Below are 27547 nucleotides of genomic sequence, written 5' to 3' on the forward strand. Positions count from 1 at the left end.
CTGTACAAACACACAGAAGGATCCAGTCCTTGCTACAAAGAATATCTGATTTGAAACAAGTACTTTGTGCCCCTAAACTACAAAGACTCGGGCATGTGCTTAACTTTACACTCTGAGTATTCCTATTAATTTCAATGGGACTACTCACAGTGCATTAAGTTAAACATACAAAGGCATCTTTGCAGGATTTGGGGCCTTAATAGATATGTTCTTTGAGTTATGGACTGTCTTTTCAGTATATGAGCATACAGTTCCTATTGAACTGAGGCCATGTTCCCCAATTGGGCCTCTAGACAATACTGCAATACAAATACTAAAATACAACAAGTGCATACAGCAAATTATTGTGGGCAACAAGGGAGACAGGACAAGATTAATGGTAATAAAACCGTGCATCTACACAGGGTCACTGTGCACAACCTCATGGTCCAAAATAATATGAAAGGTTTTTTTTCCTCCAGCTCCCAAAACTGCTTTTTAACTGAGCTATTATTAATTGGTTGATTTCTTCCTGGCTTCTCAGCAAAAGTGAGTTTTGAGGAGAGATTTCATGTTTTTGATATTTTACTGATCGTTTGGAGCAGAAATTAGTGGTCTTTAAATCCAAAGTGCCAAGACAAATTAACATGGATGAATGGCTTGTGCAATTTAATTGATTATAAAGTTGTATGAGTCAAAAGTGCAAATCTTAAACTGATGAATATATATTTTAGTCTCCCAATAGCAAGACAATAGTTAAAGTTGTGTCAGAATTTTCTATTTTACAGGGTCTATACCTCTGTTTCACCTTTTTACAGGACCCTTTTTTGTAAACATGCCATGGGGAATTTCCAAATTTCAGCCACTAATTATTTTTATGTCATTGTCTCCATGTGTGTTTTGTCTGAAGGCTGCTTTCAGGAAATTTGGGGAAACTGGAACACCAGAAAAGCCTGATTTTGCCTCCCTCCCACACACACACTATGCACAATTACTGTCTTCTGCCGCTTCCTGAGCGGCAATACTGAGAGGTCACAGATTATCAGTCACGCACTCACTCCAGTTCACTGGCATTCTGGGAAGTGTCACTAGGGCCCAGGTTGTCATGGCAACAGCTGACTGTGATAACTGATTTACATCAGATGACACTAACGTTATTACAAAGAAAGGTCACAGTAGAACTGACATAAAAGCACATTGTGTTTTCAGAACCTCCCACTGTACTCCTTTAGTTTGTACTGTAGTAAATTACATGATTTCTTTTAAAAGGGTAATTATTTGCTACTTTCCTCAAAAAGGGTTACATGAAAATAAGATAAAATTACAGCTCCTTTTCATATATATTATTTATATGCTTCTTACAAACTGGGGGCTATATCTTCAATATTTACATTAAAAAACCAGGAAATTATAAAAGTGAGTCCCTATTCAGTCTTGTTACATAATTTAAAATAAGTATTATTTAGAATTTGCAGTAAAAAATCATGTTTTGTTTATTAATATAGTTTACTTTCAAAACATTGGTCAGCATGACACAGTGGTAAAATAAGGAGCATCACAAAGACCATGATGATAAAACATACACTGAAGACAAAAAATTTGCAAGTGCCTTATTAAACAGTACATATAGAAAATATTTTCAATTTATAAACTAAGAACACTCACAAATATGTTGTTTAACATTAATTAAGTTTGCTTTTATTAATAAACTAAACCATAAATATCAGGAAATTAAAAGGTTACAAGAAACACTTGTTAAGAAATGCCAGAATGAATGTTGCCATGCAACTTTAATTCAGCCCCCTTGTGAGTATGCATTATGGTAATTTTTAAATACATTCTCTCTTTTTTTTTTTTAAATACACACAAGACCCCTGGTTCATTCAGCATACAGGATGGATCTACTCTGAGGATCAACTGGAGCTTTGGAGTGAAGGAGTATGTTGTCTGTAGGACCCCTGCCCCTTTTTTGCTTCAGAAGCTGGAAGGTTTGTAGTGAATGAGGCAGGAGACTGCAGAAAGAGAAAGGACAGCCTCATGGTTAGGGCAGTTAAATGCTGCTCTGGAGACTTGGATTATATCCCTGCTTCTGCTATCGAGTTCTTATGTGATGCTGGGCAAATCACTTACACCAAACTTTTCATAGATAATCACTTCTGGGTGTAATTAAAAACTATATCAGAATGCATACACACAAGGTGGAAAATTAAGGTTGCATGGGCAACGTTCATTCTGGCATTTCCTAACTTCAGAGTGCTCATCTTTTCATATTTTTAATCCTTAACTTTGTATTTCCTAATTTATTATTTAGTTTATTGCTGAGAGCAACCTTAACTAAGTCTTTTGTTTGTGAGACAAGGTGGATGAGGTAATATCTTTTATTGGACCAACTTCTGTTGGTGAAAGAGACAAGCTTTCAAGCTTACACAGGGCTCTTCTTCAGGTCCGGGAAAAGTATTCAGAGTGTCACAGCTAAATACAAGGTGGAACACACTGTTAAATATACGGGGTTAACACATGTTGCAAGAGACCACTCAAAGTGAAGTGGGCTGTTAACATCTCTGCAGTCATAGATGAAAGGTGGGCTAATGGGTTGCAGACCGTTATAATGAGCCATAAAATCCAGTGTCTTTACTGAGTTTATGATTTTTAGTGTCTATAAAAGTTTTGTTTCCCCTTATGCTAGTATAACTTATAAAAAGAGTACAGGCTCACAACCTTAGGTGCAACAGGGAAATGGGAAAATAAAGGCAGTAAGAATATGAGAGTACCCTCTGGACAAAAGTGCATAAGCACTCCACAAGGAACTCCTATCCTCAAGGCTCCTGAACTTCAGAGATCAGACCCTGGGACAGGATTTCAAGGGAAGATACTTTAGAATGGGCAAAAGTAGAGTTCCTCAGTCATTCACAAAACACACAGTGAGGACCTTTGTTGGAAAAGTTCAGGCGGGAGAAGAGGCAGAAGAGAATAATTTGCTGCAGGTCAAATTTCAGCTTAGTTTGATTTTATGTTTGTTTTTAATGGTCAAAAACTTTATAATGGTAAATACTAACGAACTTGACTAAAGCAGGAAGAAAAACTCTGCTCTCATATTTATGAGCTATTTCTGTCCTTTGGAATTTGAAGATTAGGATGCTGAGATTAAAAAAAACCCACTAACTGGGGGGCAGGACAATGCACTCAGATTTCAGTTTAAGTCACTGGAGCCAAAGAGTGAGGAACGACAGAGTTTGGTTGAGAGGGAGGAGAAACCTGTCACTTGGTGGGCAACCTTTCCTTCCCTATATTGCGTCTGCTCTTTGTCACTTCCCTCTGCACAATATACATTCATAGTGAAAAATTCAAGCCCATCTGTTCCTAGTGGGCCCATGTGCCTCGTCCCTGCCAGCTGCTTCCTACCGAGTCTTAGTGCTCCACCATGCTATGAATGATGGAATATTCTAGACTGCACCCCGTCATCTATATCACAGTACCATAAGGAGAATCAGTGAAAGGGACTTCTTGTTTATGGGGACAGTATGTGCTTCAGGCCCAGCACTGGCACAACTGAGCTAGCATTTAACATCATCTCAGTCAGGGGTGACAAAGAGATAGGGAAGGGCAGGGAAAGAGTGAATAAGAGGTACATGGCAGATAGACTTCTGGTCACGATGCCCTTTTATTGCTCTTTGCTGTGTTCTATTTAAATTTGAACCAAACTACAGTTTCAGTGGGTTTAGCCAGGACTAACTTTCTAAACCAAGATAATATCGGTAAAATCACTACATCTGATCAACTTGATGCATAAGTAATTGTGTTACAAATGCAAGGCTTTTACAGCCAAGTTTACATTATCGATTTATTCAAGTATTTTTGTGCTATTTAGAAAATAATTTTGGGTGGAACTTTTTAAGCCTCTATACAAGTTCATGCAAGGAAGAAAGGAAATACATATACAAAATAATTTATACATGTATTCTTTCCACAAAGGTTACTATGTCCAGATTCAGGAATTAATGCTAAGAGCTAAAAACCCAGTTGTCTCCAGGTCTGCTCTGCCTAACAAAACAGATACATGCTGTACTATAAACATATAACACAACTCCACGAAACCAATCCTCTGGCTCTTGCTACGAGCAAAACTTTTGGGCCAAAGAGTTGTATCTTTTGCTTCAAACATTTATTTTTAAAAAGTAAAAAGGTCAAGTGAAAACATCTGGAAGGGTGGCTGTGAATATGATGCCACTCCCACAACTAAAATCCCACACAAGAAGCTATGCAAAATATTTTACAGCCCATATAACTACACAAAATGTAATAGAACTTAATTTTATGCTTTCATTAATTTTCCATGCTTTCTTCATTTATTTGTCTTGCTACTTGCCTCCATGTGTTTCTTATAAACACATCACATAAATCAGTGACTTTGTCCATTTTCAGAAACAACCACTTTGAAATTTAAAACACAACCTACAAAATCCAACTACTTTTCTTCCTAACATGTAGCGCACCTGCCTGTTTATGTGACTATTTAAAAAGTATGCAGTATGTGTTTAATTATATCCCAGGATAATTATGTAGATTTTGAAAAATTCTGGTCTAATAAATTCATCATCTACACGCACAATATATAAAAAACAGCCAGTACAATTATATTTACCTGAACCACCCCCATACAAGAATCCAAAAATATTGATCCTTTTGGCTCTTTAGATATTTTCTCATCTTTGTAGAAATTGAGATTATATGATCCATCACCAAGTTGGATTAAGTGGAAAAATCTTCTCTTAAATGACTAGTTTAAAAAAAAAAAAACATTGTTAACAGCAGTACTATTAATTTCATATTTCAAAATCCATACAGTAACTCCCTCACTTAACATCCTAGCTATGTTCTAGAAAAATACAACTTTAAGCAAAACGATGTTAAGCAAATCCAATTTCCCCGTAAGAATTAATGTAAATAGGTGGGGTGGCTAGGTTCCAGGGAAATTTTTTTCACCAGACAAAAGACATTATATATACATATACAGTATAAGTTTTAAATAATTTTAAACAAACAATTTAATACTGTACTCACCAATAATTATTATGAAGCTTGGTTGAGGCAGGGGTATAGTGGGGGAGCATGGCGGGGGCTTGCCCCATTCCACCCACCTGGAATGCCAGCTGGGAAGCAGGGTCACTGCCCGCTCCCCAGCAGGAGCCCCACGCAGGCAGAACAGGACACGCCCCCACACCACCACCACCCTCCCTGCCAGGAGCCCCGGACAGGTAGAATGGGGAAAGCTCCTGCGCCCCAACGCAGAAGCCCTGGGCGGGCGGAATGGGACAAGCCCCACACCCCTATCCCGCTCCCCGGCAGGAGCACCGGGCAGAATAGGGCAAGCCCTTGCGCCCCCAACCCACTCCCCGGCTGGAACACTTCGTGGGCAGAGCGGGACAAGCCCCCATGTCCTGACCCAGTCCCTGCCAGGAGCACCAGGTGGGCGGAGGAGCGGGAGCTAAAGAACATTGTAAGGCAGGGGTCAGCAACCTTTGGCACGCAGCCCATCAGGATAATCCGCTGGCGGGCCGTGAGACATTTTGTTTATGTTGACTGTCCGCAGGCACAGCCCCCCCCCCCAGCTCCCACTGGCCGTAGTTCACCATTCCCAGCCAATGGAAGCTGCGGGAAGTGGGGGCAGGGGGGCCGCAGGGACATGCTGGCCGCTGCTGCCCACAGCTCCCATTGGCTGGGAACGGTGAACTGCGGCCACTGGGAGCTGACAGTCAACGTAAACAAAAAGTCTTGCAGCCCGCCAGGGGACTACCCTGATGGGCTGCATGCTGAAGGTTGCCGACCGCTGTTATATGGGAACATTGCAGGACTTTAAAGGAGTATGTTCTCTAATAGGTCAGCGTCCTAATAGCGAAACAATGTTAACGGGGAGGATGTTAAGTGGGGAGTTACTGTACTGGCTTTAATTATGTATTACGCCATCAGTGCACATAGCTTAAAGACAGAACTTTTTTCTGTTTAACCTAATACACGCGCACGCGCACACACACAAACACACAAATAAAATTACATCCATTTAATTTTCCAACGGCGAAAGTTTCATTATACTGATAAAATAGGGATGGGAGGGAGCAATTTATGAATCATATCATGATATTGGCTGTAAGTTTAAAGTCAGCCCCAGCACTTAAAAACTAAACATGTATAAAACATACATTATATAAATAATAATATGAATGGCAATGGATTTTAAGGTTATACTCTGAAGTTACTATAGAAAGTGCATCATAGAGTTCCATGTTTCTCTCAATGGATCTGTAAAATGCGCAAATTTTGTATAAATGAAATGTTTCACAAATTATGTTAGCTGCCAGTCCTGCATGGGATCAGAAAGTCAAGTTGAGTATCCATTTCTCTCAATTACGCCAGTAAGATTTTATAACCAGATCTTAGTTAACTCTCCATATCTGTATGGCGGTACTGTGGTGCTAATAAAAGCAATTAGAAATTATCTAATTTTGAAAATAAAGCAAGCAAAACAGACTCAACATACAAAAGGGAGGTGATCAGAATAAGAAGGTTCCATATTACATGGTCACTTTTCTGATCACAATTACACCTTTCAGTACAGTTTTAATCTGAAAGTGACTGTAAAAACAACACCTACTTTCTTAAGAGACCTGGTCTGAGAGTGTGTCTTCAGGAGTCTTCTCTGTTTAATTTTATATTTTGCTACTATAAGGTAAGCAGAAGCTTCTCCTTCTTAACCCTATGTTCTTTTTAACAAAAGCAAAGTATACATATCTACTTTTCAGAGAAGAATCATACTGAAATATTAAATATCTATAAACAGTCATCTTTTAGTGTGGCACAGTAAACTTACCCTCATAGTTACACTGATTGCACTATTCATATTGCCTTTGTACAGCCATCCTTGTTTGGTTATCCCACCCTTCTGAGATCCTAGAGATGCTGCATCCTAAAACAAAATTGCACAAACTGAAACTGCTTTCCATCAACAATTGTTGTGATAGATTATTGTAACATTTTATGAACTTTCATATACTTTTTACAATTGAACTTACAATTAGGTAGTCCAATTATCATAACAATCTTCAAAACTCTATTTTAGGATTTTATACTGTTGCTCATTACCATTGTATCTGAGCACCTTTCACATAAAATCCGTTAGCAATAGTTAAGTCCTCAGTGCATTTCATGAATCCTCTGTTTTCCATTTTCAGGGTATAGAACAAGGGTGGGCAAACTACAGCCTGTGGGCCAGATCTGGCCTCTCAGGCTTTGGATCCGGCCTGTGGGATTGCCACCCCTGTGGCGCTGCGGCCTTACGCTACTCCCAGAAGTGGCTGGCACCACATCCCTGCAGCTCCGTCCACTGCCCTCGCCTCCAGGCACTGCCCCCCACAGCTCCCATTGGCCAGGAACGGGTAACCGCAGCCAATGAGATATTCGGGGGAGGTACCCACAGGCAAGGGCAGTGCGCGGAGCCCTCTGCCGCCCTCCCCCCACCCCCGGAACTGGTGCCAGCCACTTTCAGCAGTGGCACGGCCTGGCCCTGGTGTGTGCCGCTGCCACCCCAGGTAAGCAGCACTGGGCCGAAGCCCCAACCCCTCCTGCACCCCTCGCCCCAACCCCCTGCTGTACCCTGCACCCCCTCCCACACTCCACACCCCTCTCTGCACCCCTGGCCTGAGCCCCCTCCTGCACCCCCTTCCCTGAGCCCCCTCATACACCCCACACCCCTCTTCTGCCCCAACCCCTTGCTCTGAGCCCCCTCCTGCACCCCAACCCCCTGCCCCAGCCCTGCATGCAATTTCCCCACCCAGATGTGGCCCTCGGGACAAAAAGTTTGCCCACCCCCGTATAGAAAGTCTGCTTGGGTAGGGATTTTTTTTTAATTTTAATTTCGGGTCCAATTTTGTTGTTGTTTTGGGAGGAGGGAGTGTATGTCAGTGTTGTGAATGTCATTCTTGTTATGGTGGAAAGGTTTTGTCAAAGAGGAAGAAGGTTTTGCAGCATTTCCTAAAGATGGTCAAACCACGGATTCATTTACTTCCTCTGGAAATTCATGCCATAGGTGGATCCCCTCCACCAACAACGATTTGTCCCCAGGTTTCATACACTTTGGAAAAATGCATATCAAAGTCCAGGACAGAGGAGCATAGGATTCAAGGATTCATTGATGAAAATACAGTTGTAAATGTAAATAGGTCTTGATCCATTAATTGCTTGGAAGATTATGACCCAGGACTTAAACGAATACCAGAAGAAGACTTGAAGCCTGTGGAGCCACAGGAGCATGGGCCTGATTTGTTTTCACAGTAGCCCAAACCAGGGAGGATGTATGAGAGAATGCCTGGCAAATTCTTCAGATATACAAAGCTTTAGGGACTGCAAACTTGAGTGTCCCAGATTATGTCAGTTGTCCCGGTGTAACATGAGAGATGAGGTACCTCAGATAAACAGAACCCAAGCTATCAAGGGCTTTTGGGTTTAAAACCAAACCTTTAATTGCACCCAAAAATTAATTTTAAAACAGAACATTTTAAGGAGCACAAATGTAACAAGCCCCATACAAGAAGCACTGTTAAATAAGTCACTACTAGCTGAAGCTTGAGTGGTCTTCAAGTGTAGCACCACATATCAAGCTGAGGTAACCCATTCTGTTAGGACAAAATGAATGAATGAATGAGGACTAGAAGGGGTAGTTTCAGCCCTCTAGAGAAGCACAGAGAGGAGGAAAATAGTCTCTAACATATGTGGATATCAAGAAGTAACAAACCAGTTATCAAGTGGGCATGGGATGGAACTTTGTATATCTACAGGGGACTGTTTCAAATTAACATTGTTTAGTACCACAGACTAAAACAGAACAACAACAATTCTTTTAAAAGCTCCATTAATGTGCATATTTATTCTGGCTAGCAGCACCCTATACATGTGTGCTAGGAGCCAGAAAAATGTGCAGAGGGCTGCACAATTAAATCTTAAATCTATATATTCATAAATGCCAGTCAACATGGTTTTATGGTGGTGGCAGTCCAACAGTCCCCCACAGGACTACTATTATCTCTGAGTAGGCCTCAATTCTTTCCTTGTCTCACTAAGGAGCTTGCTTGCTCCTGGTCAGGCCCCTAGTCCCAGTCACCCCTAGCCTGTTGGGCCATAGGAGACCTACCATCAAATGTTAACATTCACTAGCCCGACTCAAAATCTCGCAAATCCCTGCCCACTGCTTTGAAAAGTACTCGGGTATCTCAGCACTAGTATATTATAAATACCTCAGTAAGTCATCTGAGGAACACTGTTTCCAACTACAAGCTCCCTCTTTTCTCTGGCACAAATTAAAAAAGAAGGGGTATCTAAGGGCTTGCCTACATTTGAAAGGATACAGCAGTGTAGCTGCATCACTGTAGCACAGCGGTTCTCAAACTTTTGTACTGTTGACCCCTTTCACGTAGCAAGCCTCTGAGTGTGACCCCCCCTTCTAAATTAAAAACACTTTAAAATATATTTAACACCATTATAAATGCTGGAGGCAAAGCAGGGTTTGGAGTGGAGGCTGACAGCTCGCGACCCCCCATGTAATAACCTCATGACCCCTGGAGGGGTCCCGACTCCCAGTTTGAGAACCCCTGCTGTAGCACTTCAGGGTAGATACTACCTATGCCAAGCGGAGGGATTCTCCCATCAGCAGAGGTAATCCACCTCCCCGAGATTCAGAATTCTTCCATCAACCTAGCACTGTCTACACCAGGGGTTAGGTCAGTTTAACTACGGCACTCAGGGGTGTGGATTTTTCACACCCTCAGCAACATAGCTGGGTTGACCTAACTTTTCAGTGCAGACCAGGCCTAAATTCTGACTTAACACAACTTTGTTTTTCTAGTTCCAGGCCTCTGTTGACCTGAGTTTGCCAATTCTGCTGAACTGTGTAATGTTTTTGTGGTAGAAACTGAATTAGTGTGTTCTCACCTATTCCACCATTTGAAAATAAGAAAGTTTGAACTCAAGTCTCCAGAGGTGAAAAGCTAATGCACTTTTACACTGCTCCATCTGTTAATTCAAAGGAAGGCACAGTCCCTGGCCAACAGCACAATGCTTTTGCATTGAAAATTCGCTTCCTGTTTCCTACAGATTATAGGCTCATTTCCCCGTTTGTATTGTTGTTGCATGCTAGGTTTATGTTTTCAATGATTTTTCCACAATAAGATCCAAACCCTACTTCTGAACAGATTATTGTTCCAACAATCACCTACACCCTAGCTTCATTCCTCACTCTCAGGCTGATTTTAAAATTCACCTACATCAAACAGCATTTGCCATCTGCTGACCCAATAGCTTGAATTATCCAAATCCTTTTATTAGTACATTTGCATTTCTTTTCAATTTGATATCACTGTTCCTTATTTGCTCTTCATTAATTTTTTCCATTATCTGCAAACTTAATAACTTTGTTTTCTACATGCTTTGTGTCTAAAAATCATTTTACAAAGGAACTTTTTTTACCCACAAAAAAGCCTATCTTACAGTCCAAAAGAAGAAAAACCTTTTGCTCTATTTGGTCAGTTTTATCCATGAAGCTGTGTATTGTTTGGCACTTTTTTTAAGTGCCCAATGAAGTCATTTTTTCTGGATTTCTTTTCCTGTTATTATTGTTTGCAGAGGCATTTATGTATAAACAGACATCTTCTAGAGCGACTGCCATTCAAAATTTTATTACACTGCAGTATTTGAGTTGTGGTATTTTTCCTACACCTGTTTAACTTTATTAGGAAATACTGTAACTATTGCAGCAAAGTTGATTTTTTGTTATTCACACTCAGGCTCCTTTGCCACCTGATTCATTTAATGGTATCTAAACAGCTTTTGTGGTGATGAACTGTGATATCAGAAATGCTAGACTTCAGAAATAATAATATTTAGGTCTTATCTCACCTCAAAGAACTCTAAAAATATTATTCCCATTTTACAGATGGGGAAACTTGGGCACAGACAAGTGAAGTGACTTGCCCTAGGTCACCAAGCACATCAGTGCCAAAGCAGGAATGGAATTCAAATCTTCTGACTTCTCATTCAGCGTCCTATCGACCGAACCACTAGGCTTGGATTATTGCACCACTGAGTCAATCAAAGACTAGTTCTATTTTACACACAATTAATTAATGATTATGAGTATTTTGAAGATTAAAAAGCACTATGTAAGTCGTGAGTATTACTATCAGCAGTACTTATCTGATAAGAAATACAAAATTGAGTTAGCTTACTTGAAGGCTTTCGCAGTGCTATAAGGGAGTTGAAATATTTATGAGATAAGAAGGCACCAGCCTCAACATTCAATCCCTTTGTTCTAAAATATAGCACGGTAAAAACTATGTAATGTATACCGTCAACAGAAAGAGGTTTTTTTGCTGAAAAACATATTTTGAAGTTCGAAACCTTCTTTAAACCAGTTGGCACTACTGAAATCACTGTTCTCAGGAAGCAGAGGATTGGAAGGAAAATAATTAAAAAGGTTTCAGCCATTTTTGATTAGTTCCTGCTTTCTCTGACATTCTCAGAACCAATCTACATACAGACTTACACCAAAGTAACTAAATATTTTTAATCTTTTCTTTTTTGGTTATTCAGGTGCAAGTGTGTGTGTGTGTGTGTGTGTGTGTGTGTGTGTGTGTGTGTGTGTGTGTGTGTGTGTGTGTGTGTGTGTGTGTGTGTGTCTACACGTATGTACACGGACTTTCTTGTTTTGGGATAAAACTGTTCTAATCCCACTTTGCTTCAGTTGTAAGTTACACTGAAAGGGAACATTTATTTCAAAACGAGTGTCCACACAGACTTGCATGAAAGCAAATTTTGTTATTTTGGTGCAACTTGTGTGTAAACCAGCCCTCACCAATTATAATCCCCTCACCTCCAATACAAACCCATTCTCTCAATCAGAATTTCTCCTCTATGCATATGACAGACATTGGGAACACAAGACTGGTTAAAAACCAGCATCCAGTGCACTTATAGATTTCCCACTTTGAAACCTTTTTTGAAGTCTAAAATGACTATCCAATTAAACCTCTATTTTTACTTGATATAAACATTTAAAAGACTATTTCTAATGAAATAATCTTACAGAATAGAAAGAAATAGATTATTATCTGCTCACCTCATCTTTATCTGCTTCTTCATCAACTTCATATACATGAACTGGAAGTTTCTCTGATTTGGTCCCTTTGCTAAAGAAAGAAAATACTCAGATATTTTGTGATCACTTACATGATCATTCAGTAGCCAACCTTTTACAATTATTCTGAAAGGAAAATATAAATCTCACTATTAATAGGCAGTAATATGTGTTCCTTGGTGGAACAGAATTCACCTAAGCCATTTTCCACAGTTGCATCTTCTGCCCAGGCTTCTTATTGGCTTGGGGAGAGCTGCCTTAGACTGAGTAAGTGCTCTCCTGCTGCTGCACCATAATTTTCCCTTCTATTCCCCTCTGGACTGGAAACAGGATTTAGGACAAGCAGTCAAATCCTTAACTTTGAGAGACTGTATTTGCATTTAATTTCTGAACGTATGTTATACTGATTAATCATTGGGTTTTTAGTTTGGGTCAATCAAGAACCACATTTGAGTCTCCACAAGTTCCACTATGTTGTGTTGCAACTTTGAGGGCAGTCATAGTCTTTAGTGGGTGGAGGTAGAATATATTTAGTCAGTTGTTAGGGTCAGGACTGCAGGTAGGGAGGAGCATACTGTGACAGATATGCACGCAGTACTTTTAGGGACCATATTGTATTAAGTTTATGAATGTTTTATGTACCGTTGTGGGCCAGGGACTGTATACAACTCAATAAGGGGAGGGTTACTACAGCTCCTCAGGTAAAATCAGGGGGGGGTGATTACTACAATCCCCAAGATTGTGAAGAGCGCTAGGGAAGTACCAGTCCCCAGGGTGATTTACATATACTGGTTTGCATATACTGGTTTAAAGCAATACCAGAGGAGAGGCAAGAGACAAAGAGTGAACTTCAGTTATAAAGACTGAGTTTAAACAGACTCAGATTTAGGCAGACTGGCTTTTGGGTGCATCACAATGAAGGGTCCGGGAGGAACTGCTGCCAAAAAGTCCAGTCTGGAGAGAAAGGACACAGGTCCTTGCCCAGAGAGGGGTGAAGGCTAAAGGCTTGAAACCTGAACAGCATTCCTAGAACAATGGTGGGGGGGGGGGGGTGTCCAAGGTGCAGTTACCCCCAAACTGGCACATATTTTCCAGAATAGTGAGATTCCATGTGTAACTGGAACTAAGACTGCTGCAGACTGCCTAAGTCTGTCTCAGTGACAGCTCGAACCCTCTCTGAGGGCGTAGAACAGTTTGGTCCAAACCACATGTCCAAGGTTTGGTGGGTCGCATGGTTTCTCCAGCTGGGCAGAAGTTTTGACCTGGGGATCTGCCAATCAGGAGAACAGAATGATGGCCAGGCCAAGCAGCTACAGTCACCCTTTGCTGCCAAGATTAAATTCATTCTCATTTTTCATTTATTTATTTAATAAAAAAAGAATATAATGTTGTAGCCATTGCACCATAAATTATCCTGGGTTTGAGTTGCCTTTTGGGAATCCCCAAGGGAACCAGGCAAGAAACATTCACCAATTTTCATACAGAAGCACTTAATTTATTCATCCTTTTTAAATTATCTGTCATTTGACAATTCAGTTTGTTACAGTAAAAATAAAAGTCCTGAACACAGATTTAAAAGGTTGGAGGCCTTCAAACTGAAATTATTAATCAACATTAGAGATTAAAAAGACCAATGACATATCAAATATTGTGAAGGTGATTATACTGATCACATTTAATTAACCTGAGATCAAGTATTTGGAAATGTAATTAAAACAACATCTCAAAAAAGACAATGCTAGAAGGAAAAGTTATGGGAAGAGAACTAAAAAAAGGCAGCAGAAAAGCTACCTAGGTACATGAAGGGGTGGCTGAAGTCATACAAGTAGGAAAAAAACCATGATGAATAAAATGAATTTGCAGGACAAAAGGGACCTAGAGTTGGGGAGGAGAAGGATAATTCAGATACAATATCATTTGTCCAAAGGCATTAATTTTCAAATTATTTCCTAAATTAAAAAAGGACGCAGAATTTCTAGCTCAATTATGAATTAAGCTCTTTTCTCCTTAAAAAAATTACATAAAAAAAGGTTAATCCTCGCATTTGCAAAGAAAACATTCAACATTTGAGACAATGTAGTACTTAGTGAAACATTTAGTAGACCCTTCTTACCAACAAATCAAAAAGCATCTGCTAGCAAACTGAATCCCTTTATTCACCACAACATGTTAACTCTGAGGTCTAATAGCAAAATTTTAACTGTAAAAATATTCAGCAATTTCACTGATAATTTTAGAGGGAACATTCAGCTCACATGCTTTTGCCCTGTTTTCATCTGCAGCAATAAATAGTAGGACAGAACTGGGATAGGGAAAAGGTGGCAGTTGGTAAATGTCAAGGGTTGCAGAGGTAGAAGAACTAGCAGTTCAAGCCACACAAAATACAAAAATAAATAAAAATAAAAAACTTTCAAGCCACATCCACCTGTGCCCAAATATGAAAAGAAGGAAGATTCTTTCACCAATGCCAACAGTACCTCTTGGGTGACAAAAACCTGAATCACCTCCTGTATCTTCCCATTTGTTAAAAGCTTTCCTCTGAAAACTTCTGCAGCTTAGTTGTGGTGTTGTCAATACAAAAAAATTGTGTGACATGCTGAAAATATTGGGTCAGCAAAAAAAGTATGTAACAAAAGAAATACTGTACAAGTTGTATTATTCATTTTCATAGTTAATTCAATAAAAAAACCTCCATTTTCATCTACTTAGACACGTTTCTCAAATAATTCAGCACCGGACCACTTCAGAAAAGGAGATACTTGCTGCAGAATTTAGGTCCAGTAGTTGAAATATATATCTCACTAATGGCCTTGTCATAATCCTTCTTCTCCTCTTTACTTTCCTTACAATGCATTTCTTTTGCTGGCTTTTTATTCCTTTCATAGAATATCAGGGTTGGAAGGGACCTCAGGAGATCACCTAGTACAACCCCCTGCTCAAAGCAGGACCTATCCCCAATTTTTGCCCCAGATCCCTAAATGGCCCCTTCAAGGACTGAACTCACAACCCTGGGTTTAGCAGGCCAATGCTCAAACCACTGAGCTATAGTTGACATAGGCACATGACCTCATCAGTTACCTGCTTTTAAATGGTTTAGGACCTGTAAGGCATGCAACATCCATGACCCTCTCCACAGGCAATTTCAGGAAGAGGAACTAATCTCTTTGCTTTAAACCTCCATCCTAGAAAATGTGTGTCTCCACCACAAAGATGGAAAGAGACAAAATCCTAGTTTCAGAAAAGCAATGCCTGTCTTTCATTAATACTCCTTTCCATGCAGACTCCAAACATCTTTTGTCTGTGTTTTTAAATGCTATGTATTCTTACAATGCTCTACAAACATAAAAAAATTGCATTCATTCTCTGTTAAGAGTGTGTGTGAGAGAGAGAGAGAGAAATATAAAGGTTCTGTGCCAAACGTGTGAAAAGTTGTTGAAGCTGCCATCAATGCTGAAAAGACTGTATATTGGCACAGTAGCGTAAAACAACTCTCACCATATTTTAATGATCAGTTTTATGTTTACATTATCAGTAACCCAAGTTCTTCTTCTTCTTATCCCACAATTGCCAAGGCAGCTTTATTATGATCGTTTTCCAGATAACATTTCAACAGCTTTTTATATCTTCAAAAGGCTAAAAAAAATTAACCAATATGAATTCCACCCTGAAAACCTCAGGGTACAGTACAGAGTATTAACACTGGTAGGCTAGATCTGAGGTTCTATATTACATGAAATGACCTTTTTATGACCCAATATGTCATAAAAATATGTATAAAGTTTTTCTGCAACTTCAAAATCTGTAACAGTATCAGATAATTTACTCACTTTGGAAGCTGTCGAAACTCTCCTGAGTAGTCTTCATATTTATAATTAACAATATGCCAGTCTGAGTTGTAGGTTTTGATGCACTATTTCAATGGAAACAAATGCCACAATACATCAAATTAAGTAAGTTTAGCTCAAAGCATTCCTTAAATACATGTAACGGCTCTCTTACATTACAGTTGTTTGTGAACTATTATAGTTACCTGGAAAGCACTGCAAGTTCAAATGCATTATAAATGTTTATTCTGTGCATGTCACATTTTGTTTCTTTTGTTAAACATTAAATTTATCTTACCAGTATGGTGACTGTTCAGATTCAGAAGCTGAACAAACTAAAGTGTGTTTATGTCAAATGAACTAGTTGCTGGAAACAAATGCTAAAAGCATAAGGAACTTATAAATTCAGAAAATAATAGACTAGTCATCTGAAATAAAAACATCACCTCCAAGTTCCTGAGAAGCAAAGAAGCTAAATGTAGGTGGAAACAACATGATAAAACATCTTTAGTATATTTAGCCTAAAAATACAGATGTACTATCAAAATAGCAGGATCAACTCAGTACTTTCTATCCTGGAAGAACTAAAATCTATGTTATGGTTGTAAGTACTCAATTTTATATTTTTAACCCAAACGAAAAGAATGTTTTGAATCTAAACTGCATGCTTGCAGCTGTTGAAAAGCAATTATGTCATTCTGTTCTGGACCAGATCACAGGAAGTATCATTTTACTCCACCCATGTTGCTGTAACTAACAGACAAATTTATCTTGGTTTTAGCAGAAGTAGCATAAAAAACATTCAAGTATCTTGCAAGAGACAATATTATACAATACCTGAAGTTTTTATGAACACACACTCACATGCAAATGTACTCCATATTTCCAATGCAGTTGTATACATTGTTTGTAAAATACAAAGTCAACATTTACTAGGCAATAATTCTTTAAAGTGTGTATAAATTAGATGTTTCATAAAAATTCATGATTTAACTCATGCACACCAGCCCCCACCACCAAATATACTCTACTGTGACATACTCCATACATAAGTCTCATTTGCAAAGAACAGAAGATATAAATAGCGACAGACCCAAAATATTCAGACCTTAGGGACAAAACACAAAGGTTTGTGAGGGCTTGTCTGTGCCCTGAACTTGTTCCTAAAACAGTATAATTACCACCAATTTTACTACGATATAAATACTTGAAAACTGGCCTTGCCAGCAGCGAATAAAGTTTCTTCTGGTCAATAGGTGGAAGTCATCAGCAACAAAGTGAAATTAACCAGTCTCTGGTCAGCTCCATAGTTCCTTCCCAATGTTATTCTGAAGCAGCGACACTGACCGGAATCCTGCCAATTTCACTTTGCTGTGGATGGGAAAACTGTGAGGAACTACACAGCGGTGAGACAGAAGGGAGGAAAGGAAAAGCGCCCAACAACCCAAAAGAGCCAAGAGAGGAGACAGGGTGAGAAGTTTCAGACTCCTATTAACCATACCTGATACAAAAGATTGCTCCCATGTAAGATGCTAAGACATCACCCCTCATTTCCAGCAGCTAAGAGAGGGATCACAGAGTTTCTGCCTTTAAACCCATCTGGGGACCCCTGTCTTTTTTAAGAACTAGATGCCAATAAGTATTGGGTAAATTTTTTCAGCCCTATTGAAATTTAATCTACGGAAACAAGTAGACAACTTAACTAGTTACATGCGCGCGCGCACACACACAAAAATATAAATGGTACCTCAGTTACAAACAAGGTTTGAGCTTCCTTTTCTGCATTTTCAGGAACAGTAGAGCATATATATCGACCCTGACGTTTCAATAATGCTGTCTGTTAATGACAAAAAATAGTCTGAGAACTTCAATCAAATAAAAGACAAGTAAAATGTAATGAAATCTAGTCCCTGTCGCTCTGAATTATATTGACAAAACGAATTGAAGCACAAAAGATAAAATTCCCTGAACAATAAAGCACCTTTATACAAACATACCTAAAATGTGCTGAAGCATTGAAATTGCTAATAATATTGATATTTAAAGTATTATCTCTGGGAATCTGACTTAGTACCCATTAAGATGAATGAGGCACTTAATGCCGTAGTCATTTTTGGGGGTTCTGCAAATGTAGATACACATTTACACAATTTTTTTTTTGAGGATCTCTCAGTAACCATAACCAGACAGTTTTTTTTTTTGTTTTTTTGTTTTTTTGGTTTTTTTAAATGAAAGCTTAGATTCTGGAGAACAAAAAAGCAGCATGTATCTCAAGCTGACCTCTGGTCTCAAATCCTGATTTTAATTCTGAAGTTGAATCCAACCAACCACAGCACCTCTTACCAAAAAAAGAAGAGCAAAGAATCTGTAGAGGAATAATATGACAGAGAGAACTGTCTTAAAACCTATAATGAAGAGAAATATTTGATTTTTTTTAAACATTAACATTAAGTAACTAAGTGTAAAGAATCAGAAGGGTAGCCGTGTTAGTCTGGATCTGTAAATAAGTGTAGCTAGGAAGTGACTGATACTGTAATTGTTTAAGGTACAATATAATTTGCACCCTGAACATGGACTGCACTTCTTTTTGTGTTTGTGGTTTTACCAGATTTGTTTGTTTTGGTTTTAAAAGAAACTGAGAATAATATAAGCCAAATGCAAAGCCCATTGAAACTGTCCCATTTACTTCTGTGGGCTTTGGATCAGTCCCACAGTTCCTGAAGAATAGAAGAGTATGAGACAGATTTGAGTGATTTTAAAGAGAGGTTAAATCTACTGTGTTAATGCTACAGATGGACTGATACAACAACTATTACAACCAAAATTTGGCCTTTACCAAAAAAAAGAGAAGTGTTTACTAAACTACCTAAAACACTTCCTATTTTGGGGATGGGGGGGGGAATATATGTATTTTATACTCACATGGAACTACTGGGCTCTCATAACAATGGCCACACTGGGTCAGACTAATGGTCTACCTAGTCCAGTATCCTGTCTTCCGACAGTAGCTGATGTCAGATGTTTCAAAGGGAATTAACAGAACATGGCAATTATCAAGTGATCCATTCCCTGGCGTCCAAATCCCAGCTTCTGGTACTCAGAGGCTAAGCGACACCCAGAGTATGCGGTTGCATCCCTGACCATCTTGGATAATAGCCACTGATTGACGTATTCCCTATGAACTTACTTAATTTTTTTAAGCCGGTTATACTTTTGGCTTCACAACATCCCCTGGCAATGAGTTCCAGGGGTTGACTGGTATGATGAAGTATTCCTTATGTTGTTTAAAATCTGCTGCCTATTAATTTCATTGGCTGACCCCTGGTTCATGTGTTATGTGAAGGGGTAAACACTTCCTTTTTGACCTCCACACCATTCATGATTTTATAGACCTCCACTATAACGCCCTCCTTTGTCATTTTGTTTCTAAGCTGACCAGTCCGAGCCTTTTAATTTCTCCTCATATGAAAGCTGTTCCATACCCTTAATGATTTTTGTTGCCTTTCTGTGTACTTTTTCGAATTCTAATACATTGTATATTGTTTTAGATACATCTCTACCCCGATATAACGCGGTCCTCGGGAGCCAAAAAATCTTACCGCGTTATAGGTGAAACCACGTTATATTGAACTTGCTTTGGCCTCGAGCATTTCCGTTAATAGCAAATCATTTTTGTTAGAACTAACACGGTGTATGCAGTAAATAAATCTGTTCTACAATAGTTAAATTGTATCTCCTTTCTTTAATTACAACAATAAGCTTTTATAAGCTTACTTAAAAGATGCAGCGTATTAACAGCACAGGTACTAAACACTACTAAATGCAACCATGTGGGCTGGGTTTCATGATACATAAATCGTTTGGTCTGCATGTAATGCTCAGGAAAATGCAAAATTCACATAAAATATCAAAACGCTTTTAATTACACATCCTTACAAATTGTTGTAAAAAAGGATTTTGGTATTTTAGCAAATAGGAGCATGGGCCACTTTGTCACTTAGCCAACTATGTTATACGTAGATTGTTAAGTAATATGAACTGTTAACTATTAAATAGTTTGAAAACATTTTGGAGATGGGAGTTTTTACTTATAGAAAAGGTTAAAATGAAGCTAAAAAAGGTAAAGTAATCAGGTTTTAGAGACACTGATAAAATGGTAAATACCTTTTTTTGGTGTACAAGATGCTTTCTTATTTAAGATGCACCCCTTAAAATTTTTCTAATTTAAAAAAACAAACAAACTTGTATCCTTTGTTGCTTCATGCTACTGCGAGCCTTCTTCTTTGCCAGGTCAATTATGGATTTTAACTGCAGTATTTGCAGTCTATCCACATCCTGGCTTTTTAGCCACTTAAGACCAATCTCTAACCCTGCAACCGCATCAGAAGCTTTGGGCGGTAGCTCCGAGGGTTCTTCATCACTATCCTCAGGGTTAGACACATTTTCTGAGGCACCAAGTGGTTGAGGGACAACATTATGAATTATATCTACATCTCTAAGTCGTTCATAGGTTGGACACATAGCATCCACCTCCATCCACTCTTGAACATCAGCTATCCCACTTTGAGCCATAAGTTCCCTGTAAACTCGTTCTGCCTCTATGGCCGCCTCTTCCGTAAAAGCTTCAAAGTTGTTCTCATCTTTGTCTTCTTCCTCATCTTGGTTGTCATTGCTTTCAGTGACAAAAGCACTTTTGAGACCACAATACCAACATTTCTCTATCACTGATGGAGTGATTCCTAGCCAGGCTGTCTTGCCTAAGTTAAATACATCCAACAAATTCAATTTCTTGATTACATCTGTTATGCTACTGTTGTCCTCAACAGTTTTCTTTACTAAGGCTTTACGATAGTTCATTTTAAATGTGGCTATAATGCCTTGACCAAGGGGCTGTACTTTGGACATTGTGTTCTTAGGAACGTAGCTCACCTTTATCTTCCCGTCTTTGCTGGTTAAGGACTCAGCTGAGGGGTTGGCGGACGGTACAGTTGTCAAGTGGGAGCAATGCCTTTGGCTCCAGGTTTTGTCTGCATAAGTGGCTCCGGACAGCTGGTACAAAATATTTATTAAACCATTCCTCGAAAATATCCGAGGTCATCCAGGCATTTTTTGAATGGAGATGAATGAAAGCAAATCCATATTCTTATGATGGAAAGCCCTAGGTGACCTGGATTTGCCTATGCACAGAGGTTTAACTTTATGTGAACCAGTTTTATTCACGCAGAAAAGTATGGTTACTCTCTCATCACCTTAAAACCTTCGGCCTTTTGTTCTTCGGTCCTAGAAGCAAGTGTTCTATCCGGCAGCATATGGTAAAGTAAGCCAGTTTCATCAGCGTTATAGATTTCCTCCGGAGCATAGCCACCCTCGCTGATGATCTCTTGTAACTCTAGCAGGTATTCATCGCAAGCTTTTATATCTGCGGAGCACGTCTCTCCTGAAATTGTGACTTGCCAAATGCCATGATGCTTTTTAAAACGATTAAGCCATCCACTGCTAGCTTTAAATACGTTACCTTGATGTGCAGAAGCATCCTCGCCCGAGTGTCTAAAAATCGAGATCTTTCTTCAATTTCTCCTCTTGCTTCCTTATAAAGTCACCGGAAATTGGTGTGCCATCGGAGTGTTCTTGGGTAAACAACGTAAATGCTGCTCTATCTAGTTGGTTATCCTGGGCAGTTTTTAGGCGCTTCTTTTCCAGGTCTTCTCACTTTCATCCAGTTCAATGAGCATTGATCGTAATTTTTCCTCATCTTTGATCCACCCTCTTAATGTTGATTCCCCTACTCCTAGTTCTTTTGAGACCTTTGCTTGGCTCATTCCTGATTTCAGTCTGTCCAAAGCTTCCAATTTTTCTTTAACTGTCCATGCCTTTTGTTTCCGTGGCTGTGAACTACTTGCCATCACATCAATGGTATTTTAATATTAATGCTAACAATTTTTTTAAATTGTTTAGAAAATGTCAATGCAGAATTACAATGTTTCCAAAATACAACCAGTGAGACCACTTAAGCTTAGTCTATACTGCACACAATTTAGAAACAAGATTAAAATAGGCGGGAGAGAGGAGAACGCCTAATGGGACCATGGGCAGGCAACATACATTTACCCCTGCCTTCTCATTGTTGCACATTCGTTCCATCACTTTGATATATGCACATTTGTACAGACAGTGTACTGCATGTATGTAATTTGCTGCAAGCCACATTTTCAGAGCTGAGGCGCCGACCACGGATGGTTTTGTAACAACTTTAAACTGGCAAGGCGGCAGCAGGTTAGTCAACGACAAAGTTAGACTGAACTCTCCTTTTTGATCAATTAGTCATGGTTATAAATACAAAGGCCGTTTAATTATAACAGCCGTTGAAAATTAGCTACCACCTCGCACACGGTTTTGTTGTCCACAAAACAAATTTAAACTTTCAATGCTTTTAAACTATCAACGGATTTAAACTGTCAATATTATAACTTTAATTAAGACTTGCAGACAAGACTATTTTTTATGCAATGAAGATCGGAGTGAAAGTTTAAAAATGTTGTAAATGCGCTCGGCTTTGTGTTTTGACTTTCGATCCAAGGCAGGCTTGTAAAAACATACATACTGAATATCTACACGGTAATCATTAAATGTATAAAATGGGATTAAACAGAATAAAAGTACTGTATGTTGTAGACGAGACAGAAAACCATTTTTGCTTTACCGCGTTATATCCGAATTCCTGTTATATCAGATCGCATTATACCAGGGTAGAGGTGTATCAGGGGATATGATATGATGTATAAGCTCCACACTGGGGAACAAAGGGTTAAACAGGAAACTCTGGGCCCAAAAGGCCCCACCAAGCCGCACCTGCTGGATATGCGCACAATGGAAGCAAAGCTCAAAAGGCAGCGGCCCAGATCAGTCATCACAGACAGAGCAAGGGAGCAGTCCTACGCTGTTAGCTCCTGCAGACAGGCTGCAGGAGCTCCACTCTGCCTGAAGCTGACCCCACTTTGGCAGACAGATGCCAAAGGCCCCCATAGAGACCGGAAGAGTAGGCTGAAACTGATGGGGAAGAGCCTCCAGATATCTACCAAAGAGAACCTTCACACTTGGTGAATCCATAAGAAGACTCTGCTGTAACTTTAGAGGGGAAGAGGCTGTGGTAGGAAATGACCCAGGGAGCAGGTTTGGCAGGTGTCCACCTCAGGCTGAATATCTAACTGCCAGGCACAGGACCCTGGGTCAGAAACCAGTAAAGCTTGGTGGATCTGAGTTCCCCTACCACCAGCCCCACAGACTCTCACTACTGGGTGGCGCTGCTGGGCACAGACACTGAACCCCTCAACAGGTGACCAGAACTGCATGCAGTATTCAAGATGTGGTAATACCATGGATTTAGATAGTGCCATTATGATACTTTATGATAATGCCATTATGATATAATCGCGTGACCAGAGAGATTGAAGTGTTCTCCGACTGGTTTATGAATGTTATAATTATATGCCATCACGTGCTAGCAATGCCCCTCTGCCATGTACATTGGTCAAACTGGACAGTCTCTACGTAAAAGACTAAATGGACACAAATCAGATGTCAAGAATTATAACATTCATAAACCAGTCGGAGAACACTTCAATCTCTCTGGTCACGCGATTACAGACATGAAAGTTGCTATATTAAAACAAAAAAAAACTTCAAATCCAGACTCCAGCGAGAAACTGTTGAATTAGAATTCATTTGCAAATTGGATACAATCAACTTAGGCTTGAATAGAGACTGGGAGTGGCTAAGTCATTATGCAAGGTAACCTATTTCCCCTTGTTTTTTCCTACCCCCCCCCCCCCCGGATGTTCTTGGTAAACCTTGAATTTGTGCTGGAAATGGCCCACCTTGATTATCATACACATTGTAAGGAGAGTGGTCACTTTAGATAAGCTATTACCAGCAGGAGAGTGGGGTGGGAGGAGGTATTTTTTCATGCTGTGTGTGTATAAAAAGATCTTCTACACTTTGCACAGTATGCATCCGATGAAGTGAGCTGTAGCTCACGAAAGCTTACGCTCAAATAAATTGGTTAGTCTCTAAGGTGCCACAAGTACTCCTTTTCTTTTTGCGAATACAGACTAACACGGCTGTTACTCTGAAACCTAAAAGTATACAATCACATCACAAGAGGCAAATAGAAGGTGAACTCTGAAAAATTGATGCAGTTTTCTATTAAACACCAATGAACTCAAATATTTCTTATATACCAGTTTAAAATATTTAAATAAATACAACTGGTATTTAAGAGTCGGCTCCTGGTGGCAGCTATCCTAGGGGGGTGGTGGGGGGAGAACAGTGATGTACTTTTGCAATATGAGATCTAACACTTAAAAATCCATCCAGCTTTCATATTGGTGAATGAAATTAAATGTTTAAAAACATAAGAAAACAGTATTAAAGTACAATACAGATGTATTCAGTTTGATTTTGAGTTCCCTGACATCTTTTATTTTAAATATCACTTGTAAGCATGTCAACAACGACCAGCAGGCAGCACAAATATGGCAATTAAAACTAATTTTCATGGTGCAGAATATATTTTATTCATATCTTTTGGACTGCTGGACTGAGCAAAATGGGTGCAATTTTTCCCTCAAAAAATCTAACTTTAAAATGGAATAATTTTTTAACTCCCATTTTACGCATATGGAGCTCCACAATTTAGAGGTTGGAAAGCTATGAAAATTAGCGCCAAACCACATACAGCAGTTACAAGTGCTTTTATATGTCTGCAGTTATGCTGTAATCTGTTTGAAACTACTTGGAAAACGTCCGTACATCAAAGATTTGAAACATAGGCAGTATAAAACAAAATTATTTGCTAAATCAGGTAATTTTACTTCATCTTTAATAACTCTAAAAATTTTTATAGGGTATGTAAGTGTTTTGTAAGAGACTCAGCACCACTTTAGAGTAGGGATTAAATCTAGCAAAAGGTGATTTCCTTCCTGCCAAAGACAAGACTCACCACATGTCAAGTAGCAAGAGTAATCTCAAGTTTTGGCAGCTTGGACTCACTAACATGTCTTGCTATACACACACAAAAAGTGATGTGATAAGAGACTAACTAGGTGGGATAAGTAAGGACAGAAGGAATTGTCTATGGCACTGAAGACTAGGGCAAGTTTAAGTGTCATGGCATCGGAAAGGGGCAAACTCATGAAAGGATTTTAAAAAATGGATTGTGGAAGGCCACACGCAGCCAGACGCATGGAAATTTTAGCTGTGACTTCCTGCACGAGAGAGATGTGGTTTCCAGACAGACCAGAGAAGAGGAAGCTGCAGTGAACACCACAAGATAATCAGGATACAGAAAAGTTTAATGTCCTGCATATACCTTAAGGCTAAAAGGGACCAATATGGTAATCTATTTTGACCTCCTGCATGGCACAGCCTTTACAATTTCACCTAGTAATTCTTGCAAAGGGAATCATTCTTCCCTACTGCATAAATGAATATCAAACACAGTAACTTGTAGTTGCACTAGTGCATCTCTTTTAGAAAGATATCCAAAACTCAATACAAAAAGTCCAGTGATTATTAATTTACCACTTCTCTTGGTAAGTAGTTCCAATAGTTGATCAAACTAATTGTTAAAAGTACGATCTTCCTTCCAATTTAACTGTAACTTACAGACCATTATCACATCATTTGTTAGCCTTCTCTTTGATAAACTAAGGCGATTGAGCTCATTAAGTTTCACCATAAGACTTTTTTCCAGACCTCTAACCATTTTTGTAGTTCCAGTTCTTCAACATACTTTTTAAAAAGTGTGGATAATACAACCAGACACAATATTCCATAGAGGTCTCATCAATGCCATATTACTTCTGTTTATCACCTCCACCCTATCTTGGAAATGTTGTGGAGGAAGAAACAGAAAGATCTGGATTTGGCTTGTACACAAGGGTAGAATGAGAGGAAGAGTCAAAAATGACCTCCCCAAGTCACAAGTGTGTGTCACAAAGGCTAACGTAGTGCCCATCTTTAAAAAAGGGAAGGAGGAGGATCCTGGGAACTACAGGCCAGTCAGCCTCACCCCAGTCCCTGGAAAAATCATGGAGCAGGTCCTCAAAGAATCAATTCTGAAGCACTTAGAGGAGAGGAAAGTGATCAGGAACAGTCAGCATGGATTCACCAAGGGAAAGTCATGCCTGACTAACCTAATTCCCTTCTAAGACTAAACAACTGACTCTGTGGATGAGGGGAAAGCAATGGACATGTTATTCCTTGACTTTAGTAAAGCTTTTGATATGGTCTCCCACAGTATTCTTGCCAGCAAGTTACAGTAGTATGGGCTAGATGAATGGACTATAAAGTGGATAGAAAGCTGGCTAGATCGTCAGGCTCAACGGGTAGTGATCAATGGCTCCATGTCTAGTTGGCAGCCGGTATCAAGTGGAGTGCCCCAAGGGTCAGTCCTCAGGCCGGTTTTGTTCAATATCTTCATAAATGATCTGCAGGATGGTGTAGACTGCACCCTCAGTAAGTTTGCAGATGACACTAAACTGGGAGGCAAGGTAGATATGCTGGAGGGTAGGGAGAGGATACAAAGGGACCTATGCAAATTAGAGGATTGGGCCAAAAGAAATCTGATGAGGTTCAACAAGGACAAGTGCAGAGTCCTGAACTTAGGACGGAAGAATCCCATGCACCGCTACAGACTAGGGACCGAAATGGCTAGGCAGCAGTTCTGCTGAAAAGGACCTAGGGGTTACAGTGAACGAGAAGCTTGATACGAGTCAGCAGTGTGCCCTTGTTGCCAAGAAGGCTAACAGCATTTTGGGCTGTATATGTAGGAGCACTGCCAGCAGATCAAAGGGACGTGATCATTCCCCTCTATTCAGCATTGAGGAGGCCTCATCTGGAGTACTGTGTCCAGTTTTGGGCCCCACACTACAAGAAGGATGTGGAAAAATTGGAAAAAGAGTCCAGCGGAGGGCAACAAAAATGATTACGGGACTGGAACACATGACTTATGAGGAGAGGCTGAGGGAACTGGGATTATTTAGTCTGCAGAAGAGAAGAATGAGGGGGGATTTGATAGCTGCTTTCAACTACCTGAAAGGGGGTTCCAAAGAGGATGGATCTAGACTGTTCTCAGTGGTACCAGATGACAGAACAAGGAGTAATGGTCTCAAGTTGCAGTGGGGGAGGTTTAGGTTGGATATTAGGAAAAACTTTTTCACTAGGAGGGTGGTGAAACACTGGAATGCGTTACCTAGGGAGGTGGTGGAATCCCCTTCCTTAGAAGTTTTTAAGGTCAGGCTTGACAAAGCCCTGGCTGGGATGATTTAGTTGGGATTGGTCCTGCTCTGGGCAGGGGGTTGGACTAGATGGCCTCCAGAGGTCCCTTCCAACTCTGTTATTCTGTGATTCTACGATTCTATGAAAAGCAACTTTGCCTCTCATGGAATTGACACCTCCTCACCAATTATTGGGAGTGAACTACGTCCACCCTGATTGTATCGGCCCTGTCAACACTGGTTCTTCACTTGTGAGGTAATTCCCTTCTCTTCATGTGTCAGTATAATAA

General features: G+C 39.7%; 1 protein-coding gene across 14 annotated transcripts in view; it reads right to left on the reverse strand.

The window, feature by feature from the left end:
* The window catches only part of DOCK9 (dedicator of cytokinesis 9), a 328156-nt gene that overhangs the window by 196411 nt on the left and 104198 nt on the right, over positions 1–27547 (reverse strand). For all 14 annotated transcript variants that reach the window (XM_074962965.1, XM_074962958.1, XM_074962984.1 and 11 more), the window contains exons 3-7: positions 17729–17818; positions 15985–16067; positions 12140–12209; positions 6845–6940; positions 4622–4756 (exon numbers count right to left, since the gene is read on the reverse strand). In XM_074962965.1, coding sequence (XP_074819066.1) covers positions 4622–4756; positions 6845–6940; positions 12140–12209; positions 15985–16067; positions 17729–17818 — 474 coding nt within the window. The remainder of the gene's footprint in view (positions 1–4621; positions 4757–6844; positions 6941–12139; positions 12210–15984; positions 16068–17728; positions 17819–27547) is intronic.

This window comes from Natator depressus, chromosome 1 (assembly GCF_965152275.1).
Source record: "Natator depressus isolate rNatDep1 chromosome 1, rNatDep2.hap1, whole genome shotgun sequence".
NCBI classification, from domain to species: Eukaryota; Metazoa; Chordata; order Testudines; family Cheloniidae; genus Natator; species Natator depressus.